At 40.9% G+C, this 22,856-nt stretch overlaps 1 protein-coding gene across 2 annotated transcripts in view; it reads left to right on the plus strand.

The window, feature by feature from the left end:
* The window catches only part of GLIS3 (GLIS family zinc finger 3), a 488,814-nt gene that overhangs the window by 420,152 nt on the left and 45,806 nt on the right, over positions 1-22,856 (plus strand). For both annotated transcript variants that reach the window (XM_025360354.1, XM_025360355.1), the window contains one exon: positions 13,448-13,616. In XM_025360354.1, coding sequence (XP_025216139.1) covers positions 13,448-13,616 — 169 coding nt within the window. The remainder of the gene's footprint in view (positions 1-13,447; positions 13,617-22,856) is intronic.

The raw sequence follows: 22,856 nt of genomic DNA on the forward strand, positions 1-22,856 counted from the left end.
TATAACAAACCTGCACATGTACCCTTGAACTTAAAATAAAAGTTAAGTGAGTATAATTTCACCAGTAATCAACTGGAATATGAGAAGAGAAGGTTGGGTCTATTATACTTTGAGGTGTACCTGAAGCAGGTCTTAAGGGTGGCAAAACAGAGAATTCAGGATAGAATTTCTGAAATGAGAAGCTAATACTTTTTATGGTTAAGAAGTTATAGACCAGACTGCTGAGTCTAAAGTTCTGACTTTCTGCTTCAACTGAATTTACCTTCCAAGGAAAGAAAAACATAGATGGTTATGTCTCTTTCATGTGAAGAGTAAAGAAAAAAAAAAACTGTTCATATTCAGGGTGTTTGTAGCCACAGTGAAATTTCATCTTTTTTATACTTGCATGGGTACTGACAATGTTAAGAATAGCAAAGACTCTAAATTAAGGGACATTAATGAATTATAACTTGGATATTACTTGCCATATTTTACAGTAATAAGAGAGAATATTGCAGGCACTGAATAGAGACAGTATTGTGGAATTTATTCATTCCACACAGCTATCAGCACTGTCCCAGAAGACTGGCTTTTATGGTATCTTCCTCAATATTGTCATGGGCTGATCTGCCCTGCTCAGGTGCCCTGGCCATGACTCAAACCATTAACGCTGCCTTCACAGCAGGCATTGATTCATCAGAAGTTGCAGCTGCCTTCTTGGAGTCTTAGTTTTTCTACCTAAATTTCCACGCTGCTTTTGCCTTGCTTCCAGAACTCCCTGGTTCTAGCTGTGACCTGGGTTTGCTCCTGAGACTCCAGTCCTGTTCTCTCTAGTGAACTTAGCTGCTCATGTCCTGCTTCTACACTCACTACCCATCAGCTCTGGATTTCAGAGTTGAGTCTTACCCTGGAGTTTCTACTAACACCTAGCCCCACCTTAGGAAGTGAGGGGTCTGTAAGCTTCACTGGAACCTTTTCCGTGGGGACATAGAGAAAGTCCTTATTTCTGCCTTCTAGGAGTGAGTGGCTTCAGAAAAGGGAACTCTTCATGATTAAGAAGAAAATGGGATGTAGTCTCATCAACGCGCATAGGAATTTGCTCCTCAAGCTGGTTAACAGGGATACCTATCAAACGTTTCTGAGAAGTGGATGTACTTCATGAAAGATGCGACGCATCAGCTACCCTAGAAGATTTTGCAGTTGGGAAAGTAATGATCTAGGATTCATAGTTCTGGAGGACTAACGCGGTTCAGAGTCATAGCTGTACAAAAAGCAAGAATGGACAGTATTTTGTGTCTTTTCTTTTGAGACAGGATCTCACTTTGCCACTCAGGCTAGAGTGCAGTGGTATGATCATAGCTCACTGTAACCTTGAACCCCTGGGCTCAAGTGATCCTCCTGCCTCAACCTTCTGAGTAGCTGAGACTTCAGGTGTGTGCCACCCCACCTGGCTAATTTATTTTAAAAATTATTTTGTGTAGAGACAAGGTCTTACCCAGGCTTATGTCAAACTTCTGGCCTCAAGTTATCTTCCTGCCTTGGTCTCCCAAAGTTCTGAGATTACAAGCATGCACCATGGCAGCGGCTTTTTTTTCTTAAATTGCATTACTGACTATGTTTTGTACAATCCCTGTGATCATAGGTTTAGCCAATCTATGCTCAAATGTAACATTTATAAATGGAAATGATACTTCTTCCTGTAACCTAACTTTTCCTCTTAGTGCGATCAATTGCTGGATTAAATTACATAAAGAGTTCTTTAAACATAGTAAGTGTTCAGCGTCTAGTAGTTGTAATTATTGTTGCTTTTATCTAAATACTATAAAAATACATGCTATAGTTCTGAAAATTAGAGAACAGGTGCCACAGATTACCGATTACCTACCTTCTTGTCCTCCTCTTCTTCCTCCTCCTTCTCCTCCTCCTTCCACTTTCTTCTTCTTCTCCTTCTTCCTTCTTCGTCCTTCTTCCTTCTTCCTTCTTTTTTCCTCCTTCCTCCTCCTCCTTCTTCTTCTTCTGGAAAAGTGGAAGCCTAAAATTTTGGGAATATAATCAACATCATTCAGTAGAATAAAAGAAAACTGTAATATGTTTCTTTACATTTCGTATTCCACTACTTTGCCAGTAGTTCACATGGCATTTTTTAATTAAAGAAATCTACTGCAGCTCTCTAAAGAAAAACAAATTGGGATTACAAACCCATCACTGGGGTGGCAATGCCCCCATACTCACAATGTCAAAATTGTGTATTGATGGTTACTAGGGTTTGGTCATTCAAAAATAGTGTTGTTGTTGTTGTTGTTTTGTTTTGTTTTGTTGGTTTGTTTTGTTAGAGACAGCATGCTATGCCAGAAAGAACATGGAGCTAAATCTAAACTCCAATTCCGGATCTCCAGTCCCTAGATATTCAGTTTGGGGAGGTTATGTTTCCTTTTCTATAATGATAATAATACTGACTTCATAGGACTGTTACGAGAACTAAATGAGATAGCGTAAAAGAGTTTAGGACACTGCCCGGCAGTTGGCAGATGCTCATGTTCTTTTCTCTTTTTTTCTTTCCCCTTTGCTTAAAATCTTAGATAATTACTTGTGAACCAAGTCAATGTCTGTGGCAGTGAATAGAACCCCTTCTATCCGTGTCTTTTATGCTGGGTGCTACTACTTGGTAGTCAGTAACAGATGTGCTGACATAAAGTGTTCCTTCCAAGAAGAATTTAAGTCAAGGTGAGGACTGGCGCCTCTGTATTCTAAGGCCCATTTTCTGATCTGCAAATGAGACTTTTTTTTTTGTTGCCATGAAGAGTAGAAGTATGCTTATACTGGTTGTACAGAGTGCCATTGCCTGCTTGAAAAATGAATTTAATGAACAGTGAATTTGTGACAGTTAGGCAGGTGGAGAAAAGGAGAAATGGGATTGATGGCCTTGGCCAGTGCAACTTTACACACTCCTTGTTTTGGTATTGCTGGGGTGTGGCCCCTGTCCTGAGGTCATTTTGTAAATAGGCTCTTCCAGTCCATGTCATTTATCTCAAAATGTACTCTAAGGTGTCTAAAAAAGCTGTTCTTGACTGTTGCTTACCTCAAATTTAGTTTTCATATTTCAAAAACAGTTCCCTAGTCTTTTCATGATGGTTCTTAGTAGTTAGCATGCAAGAGTTATTACACTGAGAATCAGCAAACTATGGCCCACAGGCCAAATCTGGCCTGCCCCATGTTTTTGCATGACCTGAGAACTAAGGATGGTTTTAGGAGTTTTTAATGTAAAAAAATTTTTTAAGTTATTAGCCTTTAGGTGAGAACGGTTGCCTGAAGAATGTGAACATTGCCTCTTGCCTGCAAAGCCTAAAATATTTACTGTCTGCTCCTTTAAAACAAAGGTTTGCCAAGTCCTGTTTTATACTTACATCTGAGACATTCATCAGAATGACTGAGTGAAATCAAGGCATCCGTAAAGTTGATTAATTGAAATGAATTAAAGAGGAGAATGTATTATAAGACAGTTTAGGATCATGTAATACATGCAGGTTTTATCATTTTATTGATCCCCATAATATTTTAGATTTAGCAAATACTTTAGTAGTCTTCTAGTCCATGGGTTTTTGGAGACTTTTTAAGGCCCAATATTTAAAACAGATAATGGCAGAGCTGTTTCCATTGAAGGCATCCAGAACACATGTACCACCCAATACTCGTAGTTCTCCCAGGGCACTGTATGGAACCGCAAAAGTAGTGGCCCTCAAATGGAACTATTACTGGTTAAAGTTAACAAATTGCAAGAAGACACCTGCAGAAGCAGCCTGGGCCATTGTGGCAGCACTGACTAATGTGGCTCTCACTTAGGAAGAAGCTGCCGCAGGATGGGTGGGGCTCCATTCTAGTTATGAGGTGCTAAAGGCTGGCAGAGAGATCAGAGGCAGGAGCAGTCCTGGTTTTATTCTGCCCAAGATTTTTTTCCTAGAAAGGAAAGTATCTCAAATTCTTGAATATCAAGGATTATGTTTTCGAAAATCTAAGCCTCTCCTAGACATATAAATTAAATCCTGAAGTAAAGCAAGTAATTGAAATATTGAACTTTAGGGACCCAGCTAGTCACATTCTAACAGGGATATCGCTTGCTTCCTCAAAATATATTTTCTACCAGCAACAAGGATGTTTGAAATAGATATAACTGGAGGCTGAACCCTCCATTCCAGATACAGATAAAAGCCTTTAAATAAAAATGATTTGAAAAAAATGTTGTATATGGGCATAAATTCATGACAGCATGTAAGTGCCTTCTAGCATCTATCTTCAGAGTAAAGTAAGCTAGGAGGTGACATGAAGTACCTGATGGCCAAATGGAAATGTGGTCAGAGTGTGAAAAAAGGAGGAAAGGGGGTTCTCTAGAGTCATAATAAAACCAGCTTATAGATGCCATTTCTCCCAGGGCTCATGATAATCAAAGCTGCGAGTTCCTCACTATACCATAATTCTCCAGAAGGGCTGTTGTCACTTCATTTTACACATCTAGGAAAGGGAGAGGCTCTCTGAGAGAGTTCAGAGTTGGTAGGTCAACCCTTGACTTTGGCTAGAATAATAGTGCATTAAAAATCAGATTGGCTGTCTATGCTAAAAATCTATTTCCAAGAAGCCTTCACTGTGAAGTGATTTTAGAAGTCACGTGAAAGTAGAGTGGGTGGGATTGTCCCAGCACGCTCTGAAAGGGAGGAAATATCTTTTGTGGTTAACATGGTCCAGGTAGGAGATAGCTGAGGGATGAGTAATGAGGAGATTGGAAACCCAGTATTTTGTACTGCAACTTTGTTTTTTGTGGCCAAGTAAAACTTTTATTTCCAAAAAAAGGTGAGGGATCTTTCTGTGAGAACTTCCAGGAGTGATTGGCCACGTCTGCCCCATCTTTCTCCTTTTTTTCTGCCTTCCCACTCTGCCCTAATGAGGGTTAACATAACACACAGACCAGGAAGAAATGACAGATTTCCCACAGGGTAGTCTGAATCGTGTGCTCGTTCTAGTTGTTTTATTGACTTTCTGTGTAATGAATCCTTTGAGGGTGAGTAGCTGGTAGGTTGGGAGGTGGAGAAAAGACAGAAAAGGTAGGAGATTTGAGGTTAGCTGTGTCATGCATTGTTTGGAAAGATCTAAGAGGGCTGTATGAAAGGTTCGTCCCAGAGAAGTTGATAGAGCTGCCAGATGATGCCATTCTACTGGTAACAAAATGTCTTTGTTCTGAAATGCAGATGTTTCCAGAGCTTTTCCTAACATGAAGTTAATTAGACCTGGTATTTAGGAATGCTTGATGGTACCTTTTGACATTTATGTGGATGGCATCAGCCATTATCTTCTAGTTGTATTGTAGGGAACTCCAGAAAAGCATATAAGCCTGTATCCTCTTCCAAACACTAACACCCCTTCCCTGGCTATAAATCCAGCTGCATGATGTGGAAATGTAATTGGGCAGCCTACACAGAAGTTTGGAGCTCATGGGGGAATATCTATTTGTAAGAGAACCTGAATATTCATGTAGCTGTCCAGACATCAATAAATTCTCATTTTGCTTTATTTATTTCTGTTCCCTAGAGAATAGCAGCACGCTTAAGCTCAAAGTTAATAGGCATGTTCTACAGAGCCGTGCCCTCACTTACCTTAATAGAATGCCTCCCTAACACACTTGTTTATCCGTTGCCAGGTAGCTCTCCCATCAGGTGACATGAGTATGTTTTCTTTGTCTTCGTGTACCGGAGACAGTTGCCAATGTTTGCCATCAATTAGCTTAGGGTAGCATGTCAAGGATGTACGGGTGGTGTCATTTTAGTCTGACAGTCGCCCGATCCAGTTGAGAAGGGATTGTTTCATTATCCTCTTATCAGGGCTGCTGGATAATGATACTCTATCCCGCAAAGTGGGAAGGAAAAAAAAGACAGGCAGAAATAATAGATTTTTAGGGATTGGCAATATTGAAAGTATTCATGCCAGAAGGAGAAGGGAAAGATTAGAGAGATGACTGTGCAAACCCTTAAGAAGCTACTTTTTCCTAATACAGGTAGAATATGGAATGATGCCCTTCCTGATGCAGAGGCAGGGGAAGGGGGGAAATGCTCAGACATTAAGAAGAAAGAAAAAAGAAAACTAGTTCCTTCTACTCATTGTCAGCAAGGCTAAGATTAGCTGAGGCCTCTCTCCTGTTCTCCAATTAACCTCAATACCAAATGCAGCCTTCCAAGTGACCCTGACAGTTTATTTTCCTTGCTAGAAATCTGCTTCTGGTTTGTGAATTTAGGTTCAGAGAGCATTTTTCATTGAAGGACAACACAATTAAATTGCTCCAAGGTGAAATGAAAAAAAAAAAAAACCACAGAAGATATCAGACCCTATATTTTCACTATTGGGGGCCAAAACCTGAGTCACCCCCAGTATTGGTAATTTTCTTCAGAATGCCTGAAGGGAAAGTCTTTCTTGAATCCTGAAAATTCTGAATCTTTATGCTCTTGGAGAAACAAACAAAAAGAAGTGCTGAAAGTGTAAAAATACTTCAAGATAAACTAAGCTTCAAGAGGGGACAATTGTGTTGACATTTTAGTAACAGCCCATTTTCACTCCTTAACGAAGTACAGTCATGCATGAAAATGACTTGTTATCTTTTAAACTGAAATGCATTATGGGTTGTAACTCAAAGGTGTGTACTACTCTACTCCTGCAAAATAAAGTACATTTTAACCCTTGAGGATTCTTTCATAGGCCCCACTTTATAGCAACTCGTATAAAAAAAATGGAACAACAAAAAGCTTATTTGAGTATGATGTGTAAAGTCTTCTGCATTTTTAAAATAACACCACAGTTTATATTTGTGTGAATTCTTACATCTGTAGTTTATATAGGAGGTCATACTTTATTCAAGATTTACCATTTGGGAGCAACAGGTACCCTTATCTTTCCCTAGTTCTATTAATAATGGTAATAATTACAATAATATAAGTAGCCAAATAATAGCAACAATGGTTTCTTGAGCACTTGACTGGCGTTCAGGTGTATGCTAAGTGTTTTCTGCTCCTGCTATAATCCTCCTCACAGTCCAGTGAGGTATTATCCTTATTTAAGATGAAGAAATTGAAACCTTAGGCTAAGTGATTTGCCTAGGACACATTGCTAAGGCTAGGATTCAAATTCAGGTCTGTCTCACATTGTGTATGCTTTGTTCTGTTAATAACCATGCTGACACTATCTCTATAGAGTGCCTGATTTCGGATGAGGCAGGGGGAATCAGAATTTCTATTGTCCAGTTGTTCCTGAACTTTTCTCAGCTCTCAAATTCTCCAGGGAGAGAGACAAAGAGACAAGATTCAGCTCACCATTCACATGGGGCTTCCCGTTCATTTTAGTGCCTCTGTGAACGCTCATTTACCCTGATGTCATTGATTAGCTTATCTTCTGTGCCTTGACCCTGGAAATACTGCCCAAGAGATGAATGGTGAGCCAGTACCTCTTCCCATGTTCCAGCCACCAAGCAACTAATGTCATTTGTCAGTATCTCAACATTACTCTGTCACTACTTACATGTGAATTCACAGTCTGTGAATAATACCGGTTCCCCCTTTTCTATGAGAGCAAGCCTTCATGAGGAGCAGCACCATGGCCATAATGCAACCATGAGTGACTCCAGTGCGGATTTACAAAGCAGCTCAGTGGTTGCAGATCCGCACAGTAAACCTCCCCTTGGTGCATTATTGACAATTGGTGGCCTTTCAGCCCAGAACATCATTCTTGCTTGTGGTAAAGGATGCATATAACTAATTGCTCATGAATAACCCTTCCCTGCCTTTCTTCTTTTCCCAACAGTGGATCAATATGCCTCTGGCAAGTATCTGAAATCTTTATTTGGGAAAAAGCACATTTCCTACCAGCTGTTTGTTTTCTAAACCAAATAATTCAGTTAATTTCTTGCCTGAAATAATTTTCGGAGCTGGAAAACTTCTCTCCTCAATGTTAAATTTCTTTCAGGATGGGCGGAAACAGAAATGGGAATATCCTTTTTGCATTCTAACCCACAGTTTGATGGCTAAAGCTACTCATGTGTTGTTTGTGGTGGGGGATTAGTGGCCATTGGCAACAAACAGCCTTTGCAAACAGAGTGTTCAGGGGCCCTGATACAACACTTCTATGCCTTTTCTTGAATCTTTCTTGCCTTTGGGAGGCAATGTAGGGTGGTGGGCAGGGTCATGGGATCTATTAATAAAATCAGGCTTCCCGGGTTTGAATTCCAGCTCCACTATTTGCCCGCCATGTGACCTAGGCCAGGTAACTTAACCAGGAACCAGAATAGGCCTCAAGTTCCTCATCAGTAAACTAGGAAAATGTTTATAAAGAACTTTGCACATTATAAATGCTCAATAAATCTTAACTATTGATTCCAAGGTATCAAGGGGCAGCAAGAAGATGAAATGAAGCTGAGACAGGATCCCCAGCACCTACTACTCAAAGTGTAGTTTCCATACCAGCAGCCTCAGCACCACCAGGGACTTTGATAGTTTGTTAGAAGTTCAGAATGTCAGCACCCCCAAGACTTAGTGAGTCAGAATCTATATTTTACCTTGATGATTTATTTGCACATTAAAGCTTGAGAAGCAGGACTGTTGCTGCTCACATAGTTTTAAACAAGAATTCATATTGGCTGTTTTTAATATGCCTTAGCCCAGGTCTTCACCTTTTCCCTCTAAAATGATGAAAACACTGTTACCAAGCAATGCCTATGGTAGCCTTCCTCCGCTCTGGCGATGGCCTGAGACAAGTAATCTTTATTTGGGGATGCTACTAACACTCTTGGCCTCCCTCCATCCACACAATAAATATATTACAGCTGAAGTAACCCCAAGGATGCCCTGTTTGTATCCATTAGAAATACAGATTAGTAGTTTTCATTTGGACAAAGAGAGAACTGCATACTAACCAAATTAACCTGAGCTATAGGTGCCACCTAGAATGCCCTGGTAGCTGATGAGATGACACCTGAGAACCACATAGATCAACAGATGCTGCTTTGTTAAAATTATAAAGCTCAACTGAGTTACTTCCACCTACCTCTACTGTAGATGGATGAGAGACTGCAGTGAGCCAGGTCACTAAGAGAGAGAAAGCCCATGGCAGCAGGGAGGCCAATTCCTGGCCGTCTGATGAAGACAGGTCTCACATATTCATCTCAAGAACAGGCTTTTATTTCCTTAGGGAGACTACCATCTCTTAATCACAAAAGCAATAAGAATTTCCAATATGTTCCTCTGCTGTGCTTAATCAGTTGTTCCAGCTGCCAGTCATCAGCTATGTCTGGAAGTTCACTTACAAGCCCTCTTCCAGCCTTAAAAGCAGTAATGACCCCTGAGTTGACACAGACAATGAAGGCTGCTCCTGCGGGGCAGCCTGTGTGTGTCAACTGATTTGATCACAACAGTTTTGTTAATATTGCCCGGTATTCTGGAGGGATCAGCTCTCTTCCTTATGTTTTGGTCGATAGGCCACATTGTGTGCTCTATTGGTTGAGTTTGGAAAATTATTTTGAATGTGTATGGAAGGAGGTTTTTCCTTTTGCAAATGGCATTGCAGTTTTACTCTAAGGTGGAGATTTTCTTCCTGAGGTTAAAAATCACTTGGCAAAACCTGAACATTTGTCTGGAACCATATGTTGTGGTGGGAAAGTCTGTATGAAGTCGGCAGGTATTCAGACTTAGAACATTAATAGACATTAGCACCTGCCTGGTGCGGAGTAGGTGCTGAAAAATTGTGTTTGAAAGGATGAATGAATAAAAGAATATTCCTACACTGTAGTAATAAAGATTGAATTCTGGATGCGTGACTGTGATATGGTCAGAAATTCCTATTAGTCAGGGTAAGTAAAAGAGGCATTTCCTGTGCCACAGTGGATCATTGGCAGAGACAAAGGACAATTCTGTTGAAGCCACAGCTCTCTGACTCCAGAGTGTTGTCCATTTTTTTTTGAAGGGTATGTGAGATGGGGATTGGATAAATGTTGGAAAGCATGCTTGTGTCTGTTGTTACTTCCTCCAAATTTCTGGTCATCATCTTGGTCACAAGCGATGTCTACAATGAGCAGTCATGGCATGAACTTGGCATGCAAAGTGCTCTCATGTAGACACTGACGTACAGGCTTCTACTAGGTTGTAATCTCACCAGAAGTAAGATTTTCCTATAATATGGAAAACAAAGGCAAGGCATAGACCTTGTTTTCCAGAGAAGTGATTCCCTACACCCTAGATAAAAAACTATTCAGTACATTTTCCAAATCGAGATTTTAAATCGAACCCTAAAGCCCTCCCTTTCTTATTCTCATGGGGCCCTAAAAGAGGACCACTGCCCTTTTCTGTCCCCTTCACCAGCCATAGCATTCAAGGGAAGGGCTATGGATGTGGGCTTGACTGCTGGTCAGTCAACACCAGTTGACGTGGGCTTGATTGGCAGTCAGTCAACACCAGCACAGCTGGAAGGCACATTCTGGAGCCTTCAGCCCTATACCAGACACCTTGTGTGCCCCACCTAGCATCCCCTTCACCACCTGTTTCTAGTGGCCTTTGCTAAGGCAGCCAGCTGATGCACCAGCCATAGCTTGGTAGCACCTTTCCTCAATTGCACCATGTCCCTCTGGATTTCTGCCCTGAGGCTTCTCTGATACCCTGATGTCGGTCGTCTGTGAGAACATTTAGCCACTCTGGTACATGTGCCCCTGAAAGTGTGAGCAAATTAATCTTGACCGATGGGGCAACTGTCGACAGATGAGGAATAGGAGTTGGTGGATAAATGTTCCTTTCTGTCCCTGTCCTAGTCACTGAGCCCCAACATTCCATTGGCATTTATATCTTTTCATCATTGTTTACTCAATGAACATGAACTGATGCTGTTTGGAGATACCAGGCACCAAGGATGTCTTGTTTCCTGTCCCAGGACCCAGCTTCATGTCTGCCACACGATAGGTACCCCATACATATTTGTGGAATAATTGCCTGCTAAGAGAAGAATAAAAAGAACACTGTTAACTCTGTATATAGAGCAAACATAATAAAGTGAGTAGAAAAAGGTAGAGGACATCACAGAAAAAAGCTCAGTAGTATAAATTGTCATAATACATGAGTGTGGTCAGTTGTCTGGTTTGGCCAGATACATTGTGGGGTCACAAATAAGACAGTGCGTTAAAGTGCTTTTAACACTGTCCAATGATTTACACTAATAGGTCTTGGTATTTTAGTAAAACCGATATAGGGAGGTCTACTCGCTTCACTAAATTACAAGGACAGGGACCCACATATAGTAGAGTATCAAGCACGTAATAGACACTTAATCAATATTGAATATTAAAATAATGGCTGAATGATAGATGGGTGAACAGATGAATGATGGACAGGCAAATGATGGATGGTTGTTCCTGGCTGTTAAATGGGATGAAAGAGAGGTCCTAAACCAGGCTTAACTCTGAGCAAGTGGCAGGCTACAAACAATCCCCAATTTCCCAGCCTGTGTCATTGTAGCTAATGCCAAGTGTAACTAATATAGACCTCTGAGAAGCAGCACACTTTCTGTTGGACCGTAGAGTAGAGCACAGAGTGTGCACACCAAGTTTCCTTGTTGCCCATTGGGTTGTAAACAGCAGGGGCAAGGCTTCCCTTGTGATAAACACAGGCACATACATACAAAAAAACCTCCGGGGAAAAATAAATACCGGGTGCATTCAGCAGCTACAACAAAATAAATAGGAGAGCTCACATTTCTACACTGAAGCAGAAAAAAAAAGTTAGCTGTGTTTTCACAGTATCTCTGTGACCTTTATTATTCCATCAGATTTTGGAATAGTATATAAAACACCGAGCTCCATGCTGACAAACACCAGTTTTGAAACTATTGCCACAGTCAATCCAAACAGCCTTCTCCCCTGGGCAAAATTATTATTTGGAATACAAGCAGAATTGTGGTTCCCTGAGCTAGCTGAGCATAAATGAGGTTAGTGATTCATAAGGTGACTCTAGCGAGTTTGCAAATATGCAATTTGTACGGAAGCTGACGCACACAACAGAAGCTCAGCCTTGCCTTTCTGAGCTGGTAACCATTTTCAGGCCTCACCACCTCTTTGGAGGACTGTGGTGGGTACAGGCTTCTGAGGACAAGAGTTAACCTGACAGAATGCTGATTTACCAGAAATAAACCCTTCAAATCAGATCACACCCTTGTCAGTAGCTTTTCGAGCGGGAAGATGGTAATTCTGCCTCTTTACATGTTCCTTGAAATACTTGAACTCTTGTTCCTTTGGATTAAGCTTTTGGGGGCTAGGTCATCTGGGGTACTCATTCTATCCTGGAGAGGTTGGGGAAAAGTGGTACTGGTATAAAAATACAACTCCCTGAACTTTTAAACCCTCAGATCTTTTTGATAATGTGGCTTCTCTTTCTTAATCCTGAACCTGATTTATTTTTTTTTTAAATCCATTTATTCTTTGATATTAGTAGAGTAAGTTCAAAAAGAACAGAAATGGGTATGGAGCTCAGCGTAACTTTGTACAAAGAAGGAAGTTGAAGAGAATCAGCCTAATGCTGCTGCCATGATTGCAGCATAATGAGATGTCTACGGAGTAGGTCCCAGACACTGAGGGAACCTTTCTGATAGACTCGGAAAGTGACAAGCCCCAGTTTCTTCTGTGACATCGTACCAATTAGCTGATCTAAATGGGCACATATTCACATTTGAGGTCGTATACAGTTCTCGAAAGCTAGGCTGCCCCTGTGAATGGGGCTGTAACTCACTCTCTGTGTCATAACGGGCAACAGTGGGGGAAGATCCCAGAGCTGTTTTTTCGTAGTTTGAGAGACTCCTCTTTGATGAAGGCCAAGTATATTCATCACACCATCAGGAAAATTCCCTGGGTTAGTTACTCTCTTAAGTTAAAAGGGTGTAGGATCCTACGTTCACGCTAGGATCAGGGAAGCTCCAGTTCTCATTACATTGATTTAGCAGTGACAGAGAGGAACCCCAGCTGACCCACTGTGGCTCACTGCAGCAGTGAGAAGAGGAAGAGGGCCTGTGCTGTGCCCTTCTCGGTGAGCTGACCAAATACTCTGTTACCTGACTCTCATCCCCTGTGACTGAAAAGTGCTAATACAGAGACCTTGGCACAGATGCAAACAGTACAAGATTGACTAATTATACAGTGTCCAGACAGGGAACTGGCAGGGCATGGCAACACTTAGGAGACAGGTCGTGAACGTCAGCCTGAAGTGAGTCAAACGTGAGCTCTGGAGGAACCTGTTCCACCACGAAAATAAAAGCTATGTGTACCCAAGAAGGGGAGAACTGTTCCCTGAAAACCACAGAGAGAAAAACAAACAAGCCCCTCAAATATGCTTGCTGTCAGCCTTTGGTATTTAAAAAATGTGGGCTTCCTTCGGGGCACGGTCTCATGTTTGTTCTCCCTTGATTTCAGCTCCCATTTTCTCCAGCAATTATTCAAGCCGAAGTGGAACAGCTGCTGGGGCCGTGCCACCCCCACATCCTGTCAGTCACCCTTCTCCAGGACATAATGTACAGGGGAGCCCCCACAACCCCTCCTCCCAGTTACCTCCACTCACAGCTGTGGACGCAGGAGCTGAGAGGTAAGGCCATCTGTCTCTCTCTCCTAATAGGTGTCGCCGCCAAACCTCCCTCCACAGAGAAGTGCTTTGACAGTTGCTGAATTTTATTAATAATCCGTTGGTGGGTTGAGTTACCCAAAGGTGACATTTTAAAAGTACATACACAAAGCACGTGGACCAAATATCTCATTATCTGTTTCATTTTTCTATGGGAAAACAAATGAAATGATATTGGCAATAGCCAGCCGAAGTTTCAGATGCTGGAAACACACCAGAATTTCCCTTTCTACCTTTCCTCGGTCTGTTTCAGAAACCCAGTTTTAAGGTAATGTATGTGCAGGACGAAACACTTCCCGATATCAGATGGTGCCCTTGCCACATAAATCAGTATTGTTAGGGCACAGGATTTTATATAGGCTGCTCATTGAATACTTAGTGTTAGTATCAGTCTCATAAAGGACTTCTGGGAGAAAATTTTTAAACAACCATGATCTTCATGATATTTTTACTCCTGAATGCTTTATTGGCCCCAGAGACCTTTCAAAGCCCTTCATACTTCTGTTTCCCAATCTGTTGTGTGTTTCTGTGGACCACAAACCAAAACAAGAGTCTGCATCTCTCGCTTCTCCATCTCCTTCCCCTTTTGTGGACCAGGCTCTAATGAACTTCTTTTGCTCAAGGGCAAGTGTACGGCTGCATCAGTTCAGGTAGCTTTGGAAGAAGGTTGGACGCTTCAGTCCTCTCCGAGGTGCCCAACACACCTCTTGTCACCTCTCTCCACTTGTCGTCTGGCTTGAGTTAACCTACCTGGTTACTCCCAGACATCCAGAGGAAAAAGAAGTTCTTGTAGGAACTCTGTGCAAGCTTGGAGTAGTGGGCAATTGTTGAACAAAATAATGGGTTGAGTAGGCAGCAGGAATAAAAGTTTTGAATCTTTCATTTCACCAGCAATCTCTGGTTCCATCATTGTTGACCTGACCTATGAGTTTGGTAATCTGTGGTTTTAATACTGATAAACCATATATTTTATTGTTTATGCCTTTCTCCCTTTATTAATATTATTTTGTTTAATGAACGTCTGTTGAATACCTTCTATGTGTCAGACTCTGTGTTGGATGTTGGAGTCCAAAAAGTTATTAAAACATGCTCCTGTCTTTACAGGTTTGAATGGTGAGGACAGGCATTCAAATGAAGTATCATAAGGCTGTTTGGTTAAATGATGTAATAGAGATACCACAGGAGCCTAAAGAGGATATCTCTAAATCTGTCTCAGGGAGCGAGGGAAAGAAAGACACAGTGATGTAGGCATTGAAGGAAGACTAAGGCTTTTCTGGATGCCTCAATAGGGCACAGCATCCCAGGCAGCAAGAAGAATGTATGCAGGATGTGAGGAACAGAGGGAACAGAGAGGACACCGTCAGGGAAGGTCTCAGTAGCTTGGGATGACAGCATCCAGGAGTACATGGCTGATGAAGTCAGATAATAGTAGGTTGGCTCATGTGGAATTGTGTATTTGATGCTAAGGAATTTGTCTCTTATCCTGCTAGGAGTGAAGAACCATTATAGCTTCTTTGTTAAGAGAGAAACACAATCAGATTGACATTACAGCAAAAGAATTCAGGTGACAAGATAGTTGAGTAACTGAACTTGGAAGGAGAGACAGGAAAAACAAGGAGAAGAACATTGCAGGAGTCCTTGTAAGCAATATGGTTACTTGAAGGAAGGCAAAGCAGTGAGGATGGAGAATTTATTCAAGAGCAATTATTTAGGAGGCAGAATTACCAATCATTAATATATATGTGGAGCAAAGAGGAGGGACCAAAATTCATTTATGAGTTTTACCCCCAGACACCAAGATTGTGTCATTAATAGAAACTGAAAAATACAAAAAGTGTGGTAGTGTGGAGGATAAAACAATATTGAGTGGAGGAGAATGGGAAGAAGAGGGAATAAGAAACTGATTTTAGGAGTTTGAATTCTAGGTGATTTATAAAAGATCCATGTGTATATGTCTGATTGGCAGTTAGAAATATGAATCAGAAGATGTTGGACTTTTGTAAAACAGTTCTATGCACAAAGTAAAGTGTAAACAAATCATTAGCCTCCTCCCACAGGATCTATCAGCAAAGCAGCGCAAATGATAACCATCCATTAAGTTCACAGACATTGGAGACAGGAAATCTTTCCTTTCATTTATCTGATATATTCCTATAAATTAAGATTTAAAAAAAAAACACATTTGCTGTAGTTTTCTGTTGGGTTCTAAATGATATTAACCATAGACTTTTCATCGTCTCATTTCATTCTGCCTGGCTGAGATTCTTACTCCACAGCATCGAGATGCTCAGGAATGATCAGTCGGGACCTCCATTCGCTGCACCTCCTTATCTATAGTCATAAGGACTTTTAACGAGAATATAAGACAGAAACAATCATTGAGTCTCTTTTTTGTACACAGCCTTTAAAAGAATACATGTAGAAAAAAAGATTTTAACTATTATCGGAGTCAAAGACAACGACTATCACAACCCAAATGCCTGAAGTTTGCATCCCAGTTCTGACAGTTGCTAACTGGCTGTGGGCAAGTTCCTTAGCTGCTCCTGCTGCTTGAGTTTGTGTGTTTGTCTTTTTTAAATATTTTATTTTGTATTTTTTATTGCTCCTTTTGAAAGTGTGTAACATATTTTAAAAAATGGCAAGAATAGTACAATGAATACCCATGCATATACCCTGCATTCATATTCAGCCATTGTCAATATTTTTGCCTGCCTTCCTTTTTCTTTCTTTCTTTCTTTTCTTTCTTTCTTTCCTTTCTTTCTCTTCCTTCCTTCCTTCCCTCCCTCCCCCCTCTTTTTTTCTCTTTCTTTCTTTCTTTCTCTTTCTTTCTCTCTTTCTTTTTCTTTCTTTTTCTTTCTTTCTTTCTTTTTTCTTTCTTCTTTCCCTCCCTCCCATCCTTCCTTCCTTTCTTTTTTCTTTTCTTTTCTTTCTTTCTTTTCTTTCTTTTTCTTTCTTTCTCTCTCTCTTTCTCTTTCTTTCTCTCTTTGTCTCTTTCTTTCTCTCTCTCTCTCTCCTTCTCTCTCTGACTTTGAGAATTCTTTGTTTTCTTGCCTATTGTTGCAGAACCATTTGACAGATGGTTGCAGATAACTGAGCAACCCTAATTACCCCTAATTACTTCAGTAGCAATCTCCTAAGAAGGACATTCTCCTACCCAATATAATAATCATACTCAGGAAATTTAACATTGATATAATACTATTCTCTAATAGTTACTCGCTATTCAGATTTCCCCAATTGTGTGAATAATGTTTTCTATAGCTGGAGATTTTTGTTTGTTTTCCTTTTTGTGATTCAGGGATCTAATAAGGATCTCCCAGTGCATTTAATTTTTATTTCTTTTTCACCTTCTTGAATCTAATGAAGTTCTCCAGCTTTTTGTTGTTATTATTATTGTCTTTCAGGACATTGACAATTTTTGAAGAACTCGGGACATTTATTTTACACAGTGTTCCATGGTGTGGATTTGTGTAACTGTTTTATCCCTAAGCAGATTCATTGTAAATATTTTTGGCGGGAATACCACATAGATGATGTGGTGTTTCTTAGCGTTTTTGAGATTTAGATTGCACCTTATGGAGAATTAGGATTAAATAAACCAAAGTAGATAAAGTGCCTCGCAAGTTATATGGCATGAAGCAGGCTTTCATAGCTGTGGGTACTAACATAAAGACGGGCAGCTTTGGCATAGCTGAGTGATTCAGTTTGGAAGTCAGAGGATGTTGTTAAATGATCATAGGGTTTGATAATATAAATAATCATGAAAGGGGAAATGAAGAGGAAGGAGGTACTTTATATGATGGGAGAATGAAATGGACATTTGCACTTTGTGGCTTTGCCTTGCTGCTGTATTCTCCCGTACTTGGATGTGTGCCCCATCCCTTGCCTTCCCAGCTGGAGTGGGCAAGTGTGAGTGTGACAGGTTCTCTCTTCTGATCAGCTTTGGAAAGGAGGATGACATGAAACAGCCCTGACTTATTCACCAGGTTTGCATTAGTGTCCAGCATAAAAACACTAAGAGGAAATGTGCTTACCTTCCGCTTTTGGTTTGTATATCTTTGCCTCTGTTTGCCTGGGAAATCCCCCAGTAAAAACTCCAGCAGTTTTCTTAACGGAAATAGGTTTATCACACTCTGCGATTTTTAGTGGGAAACTGGCATCTTTTCCTGCTTTGCGGGCATTGATTCATCATTTACTTAGCTTTAACATGGTAAAAAAAAAATGGGCTGAGTCACTGTCAGAAGTCAGGAAAGGTCCACCAAATCTACCCAGTTAGCATCGAGTTCTTTGATCCTTACCATCATAAAATAAAATTAATGCAAGTTCTCTCAATCTGACAAGGTTCCATTTTTATTTTGAAATATTATCTGAATGACACATTATTTCAGTGATTTAAGCTACACACCACATCACCTAATGTTGATTTAACTAATTACAGGAAGTGGTGTTTTACTATGTCATGTTGAATGAGCCAGTGGTACTTTATGACAGTGGCTTCCCATGAGAGGAACTCAGCATCTTTGGAAATGTTAATTCATTGAGTTTCATAGTATGTCTGTTAGACCAGAGAAAACAAAAATATTGATGGGAGCTTCTTTTTGAAATGCAGAAATCTTACAATTCCAAGAATAAATCCTCTGAGTTTGTGTTGCTCATCTTTTACAAGAGAATGTCAGCTGCCTCTCTTCATTCTGAAGAAGGCCACAAACATGGTGTGCTTTGTCGTGTAATAGAGCTGAAGGAGGCCTGTGGATTGACCACAGTGGAGAGGCTTATGAAGAGCTTCCTATGAGCCCATGGCTGAGCCAGAAAAGACTGAAAAGAAAGTGTAAATATAAGGAAAAAAACCAAAGTGTTTTTTCTGTTCTCTCACTTAACAATAATCAACACAAAATGCTTCTGTGACCAAATGTATGGGGGTTTTTCCCCAACCCACTGAGCATGCAGTCAGTTCTGCAGTAGACACCAGCTGGTGTCCTCTCATTGCAATCTATCCTGACAGTCTCTACTTGGAGAGAGTGTCAGATTCCACAGGTTGAGGACACAGTTCCACAAGACTGCCCCCTACTTCTGATGCCAGTTGCAAGACCTGGGTTATTTTGCCTGTACATCTGACTGACTGACTATAAATCAGGGTTTCCACAGCCCCTTCCTCGGGTTCTATTAGTTTGCTGGAGCAGTTCACAGAACTCAGGGAAACACTTACATTTACTGGTTTATTATAAAGGACATTATAAAGGATACCAGTGAAAAGATGTATAGGTCAAGGCATATGGAAAGGGGCACAGAACCTCCATTCCCTCTCCAGGCCTGCCTCCCTCTAGGAACCTCCATGTGTTCAGCTATCCAGAAGTTCTCTGAACCCAGTCCTTTTGGATTTTTATGGAGACTTCATTACATAGGCATGATTGATTAAATCATTGGCCATTGGTAATCAGTTTACTCTTTGGCCCCTCTTCCCTCAGAGGTTGGGGGTTGAGGCTGAAAGTCAACACTCTAATCCTGTCTTGGTCTGTCCAGTGGCCAGTGTCATTCTTTCAGGCAGCCAGAGGCTGCCAGCCATCAGTCAACTAATTAGCATACAAAAAGACACTATCATTTCGAAGATTCCAAGGATTTTAGAAGTTGTATGCCAGGAATGAGGAGGAAAACCAAATATATATTTCATAATATCACAGAAAGAAGGGATGTGTCGTCCCTTCAGAGAGTATTCAATCAGCAGTAGCAAATGTGAGGAATAATTATTTTTGAGAAGTAGTCAAAGCACCTTTACCAAATAAGGAATGACAATTTTTTTTAGTCTCTGTGGAGTATTGGAAAGGCTTATTCTTTTCACCCATAATGTATTATTTCAGATATGGCATTGCTGGAATTCTAGGTACTTTTATACATGTATAATCTTTCTAGGCCTTTCAGTAATTTGCATGAGTAACTTTGACATTTCTTTTGTTTTTTTTTTTACTTTACTTTCTTTATTTTTTATCTTTATTTTAGTTTATTTTTATGCAAATTTATGGCCATATGATGCGAAATTTTGTTACATGTATATAATGCATAGTGATCAAGTTAAGGTAATTTAGGATGTCCAACACCCAAGTACAATATGTTTTTTGTTTAACTATAGTCACCTTATTCTGTTACCAGGCATTGAATTTATTCCTTCTATTTAACTGATGATCATATGGTTTTTTGCCCCCATTCTCTTGATGTTATATATCCCATTTATTGATTTGTATATGTTGAACCTTCCTTGCTTCCCTAGTATAAATCGCACTTGTGCTGTTGAATTTGGTTTGCTAGCATTTTATTGAGGATTTTTGTGTCTATGTTCATCAGGGATATTGGCCTGCAGTTTTATTTTTGTTGTTGTTGTTGTTGTTGTGACTTTGTCTGGTGTGGGTATCAGGGTGATGCTGGCCTCATGGAATGCCTGTGGGAGAATTCCCTCTTTAATTTTTTGGAATAGTTTCCAGAGGATTGGTATTAGTTCTCTGTACATTTGGTAGAATTTTGCTGTGAATCTATCTGGTCCTGGGCTTTCCTTTTGGGGAGACTTCCTAATACTGATTCCATCTCATTATGCATTATTGGTCTGTTCAGGTGTTTTATATCTTCCTTATTCAGTCTTGGTAGATTGTATGTTTATCAATTTTATTTATATGTTCAAATAACCAGCTTTTGTTTTGTTGCTTCTTTGTATATTTTTTAGTTTCTATTTCATATTATTCTGCTCATATCTTTATTACTTGTTTTTTTCTGCTAATCTGGGGTTTGGTTTGTTCCTCCTTTTCTAGTTCCAATTTGAGGTATGTTTTTAGATTGTTTATTTGTAATCTTTCTACTTTTTTGATATAAGCATTTATTGCTACAAACTTCCCTTTTAGCACTGCTTTTGCTGTATTCCACAGGTTTGGGGACTGATAATAGTTTGGCTCTGTGTCCCCACCCAAATCTCATCTTGAATTGTATTCCCATAATTCCCATGTGTTGTAGGAGGGACCTGTTGGGAGATAATTGAATCATGGGGATGGTTTCTGCCATACTGTTCTTTTGGTAGTGAATAAGTCTCATGATATCTGAGGGTTTTATCAGGGGTTTCCACTTTTGCATCTTCTTCATTCTCTTTGCCTGCTGCCATCCATGTAAAATGGGAGTTGCTCCTCCTTACATTCCGCCATGATTATAAGGCTTCCCCAGCCACGTGGAACTGTAAGTCCAATTAAACCTCTTTCTTTTATAAATTGCCCAGTCTTGGGTATGTCTTTAACAGCAGCATGAAAACAGACTAATACAGTAAATCGGTACCAGTAGAGTCGGGTGCTGCTGTAGATACCTGAAAATGTGGAAGCAACTTTGGGACTGGGTAACAGACAGGGGTTGGAACAGTTTGGAGGTTTCAGAAGAAGATAGGAAAATGTGGAAACATTTGGAATTTCCTAGAGACTTGTTGAATGGCTTTGCCCAAAATGCTGATAGCAATATGGACAGTAAAGTCAAGGCTGAGGTGGTCTCAGATGGAAATGAGGAACTTGTTGGGAACTGGAACAAAGGTGACTCTTGTTATGTTTTAGCAAAGGGAGTGGTGGCATTTTGCCTCTGCTCTAGAGATTTGTGGAACTTTGAACTTGAGAGTGATGATTCAGGGTATCTAGCAGAAGAAATTTCAAAGCAGCAAAGCATTCAGGAAGTGACTTGGGTGCTGTTAAAAGCATTCAGTTTTGAAAGGGAAACAGCATAAAAGTTTGAAAAATTTATAGCCTGGCAATGCATTAGAAGAGAAAATCCCATTTTCTGGGGAGAAATTCAAGCTGGCTGCAGAAATTTGCATAAGTAACGAGGAGCCAAATGTTAATTCCCAAGACAATGGGGAAAATGTCTCCAGGGCATGCCAGGGGTCTTCACAGCAGCCCCTCCAGTCAGAGGCCCTAAGGCCTAGAAGGAAAAAGTGGTCTCCAGGGCCTGGCCCAGGGTCCCTGTGCTGTGTGCAGCCTAGGGACTTGGTGTCCTGCATCCCAGCCGCTCAAGCAATGCCTGAAAGGGGCCTGAAGTTCTGACCGTGGCTTCAGATGGTGCAAGCCCTAAGCCTTGGCACCTTCCACGTCGTGTTGAGCCTGCGGGTACACAGAAGTCAAGAACTGAGGTTTGGAAACGTCTGCCTAGATTTCAGAAGATGTGTGGAAATGCCTGGATGCCCAGGCAGAAGTTTGCTGCAGGGGCGTGACTCTCATGGAGAACCTCTGCTAGAGCAATGCAAAAGGGAAATGTGGGGTCGGAGAGCCCACACAGAATCTCTACTGGGATACTGTCTAGTGGAGCTGTGAGAAGAGGGTCCAGACCCCAGAATGGTAGATCCACCGATAGCTTGCACTGTGCGCCTGGAAAAGCCACAGATGCTCAATGCCAGCCCGTGAAAGCAGCCAGGAGGGAGGCTGCACCCTGCAAAGTCACAGGAGCAGAGCTACCCAAGACCATGGGAACCCACCTCTTGCATCAGCATGACCTAGATATGAGACATGGAGTCCAAGGAGATCATTTTGGAGCTTTAAGATTTGACTGCCCAACTGGGGAAATTGCGTGTGCCCTGTAGCCTCTTTGTTTTGGCCAATTCCTCCTATTTTGAATGGTTGTATTTACCCAGTGTCTGTATCCCCATTGTATCCAGGAAATAAGTAGCTTTGTTTTGATTTTATAGGCTCATAGGTGGGAGGGACCTGCCTTATCTCAGATGAGACTTTGGACTGTGGACTTTTGAGTTAATGCTGAAATGAGTTAAGACTTTGGGGAACGATAGGAAAGCATGATTGGTTTTGAAATGTGAGGAGATGAGATTTGGCAGGGGCCAGGGGTGGAATGATATGGTTTGGCTTTGTGTCCTCACCCAAATCTCATCTTGAATTGTATTCCCATAATTCCCACGTGTTGTGGGAGGGACCTGTTGGGAGATAACTGAATCATGGGGGTGGTTTCCCGTCATACTGTTCTCATGGTAGTGAATAAGTCTCACGAGACCTGACGGTTTTATCAGGTTTCTGCTTTTGCATCTTCCTCATTCTCTCTTTGCCTTCTGCCATCCATGTAAGATGGGACTTGTTCCTCCTTACCTTCTGCCATGATTGTGAGGCTTCCCCAGCCACATAGAACTGTAAGTACAATTAAACCTCTTTCTTTTGTAAATTGCCCAGTCTCAGGTATGTCTTTAACAGC

Source organism: Theropithecus gelada, chromosome 15 (assembly GCF_003255815.1).
Source record: "Theropithecus gelada isolate Dixy chromosome 15, Tgel_1.0, whole genome shotgun sequence".
In the NCBI taxonomy this organism is placed as follows: Eukaryota; Metazoa; Chordata; class Mammalia; order Primates; family Cercopithecidae; genus Theropithecus; species Theropithecus gelada.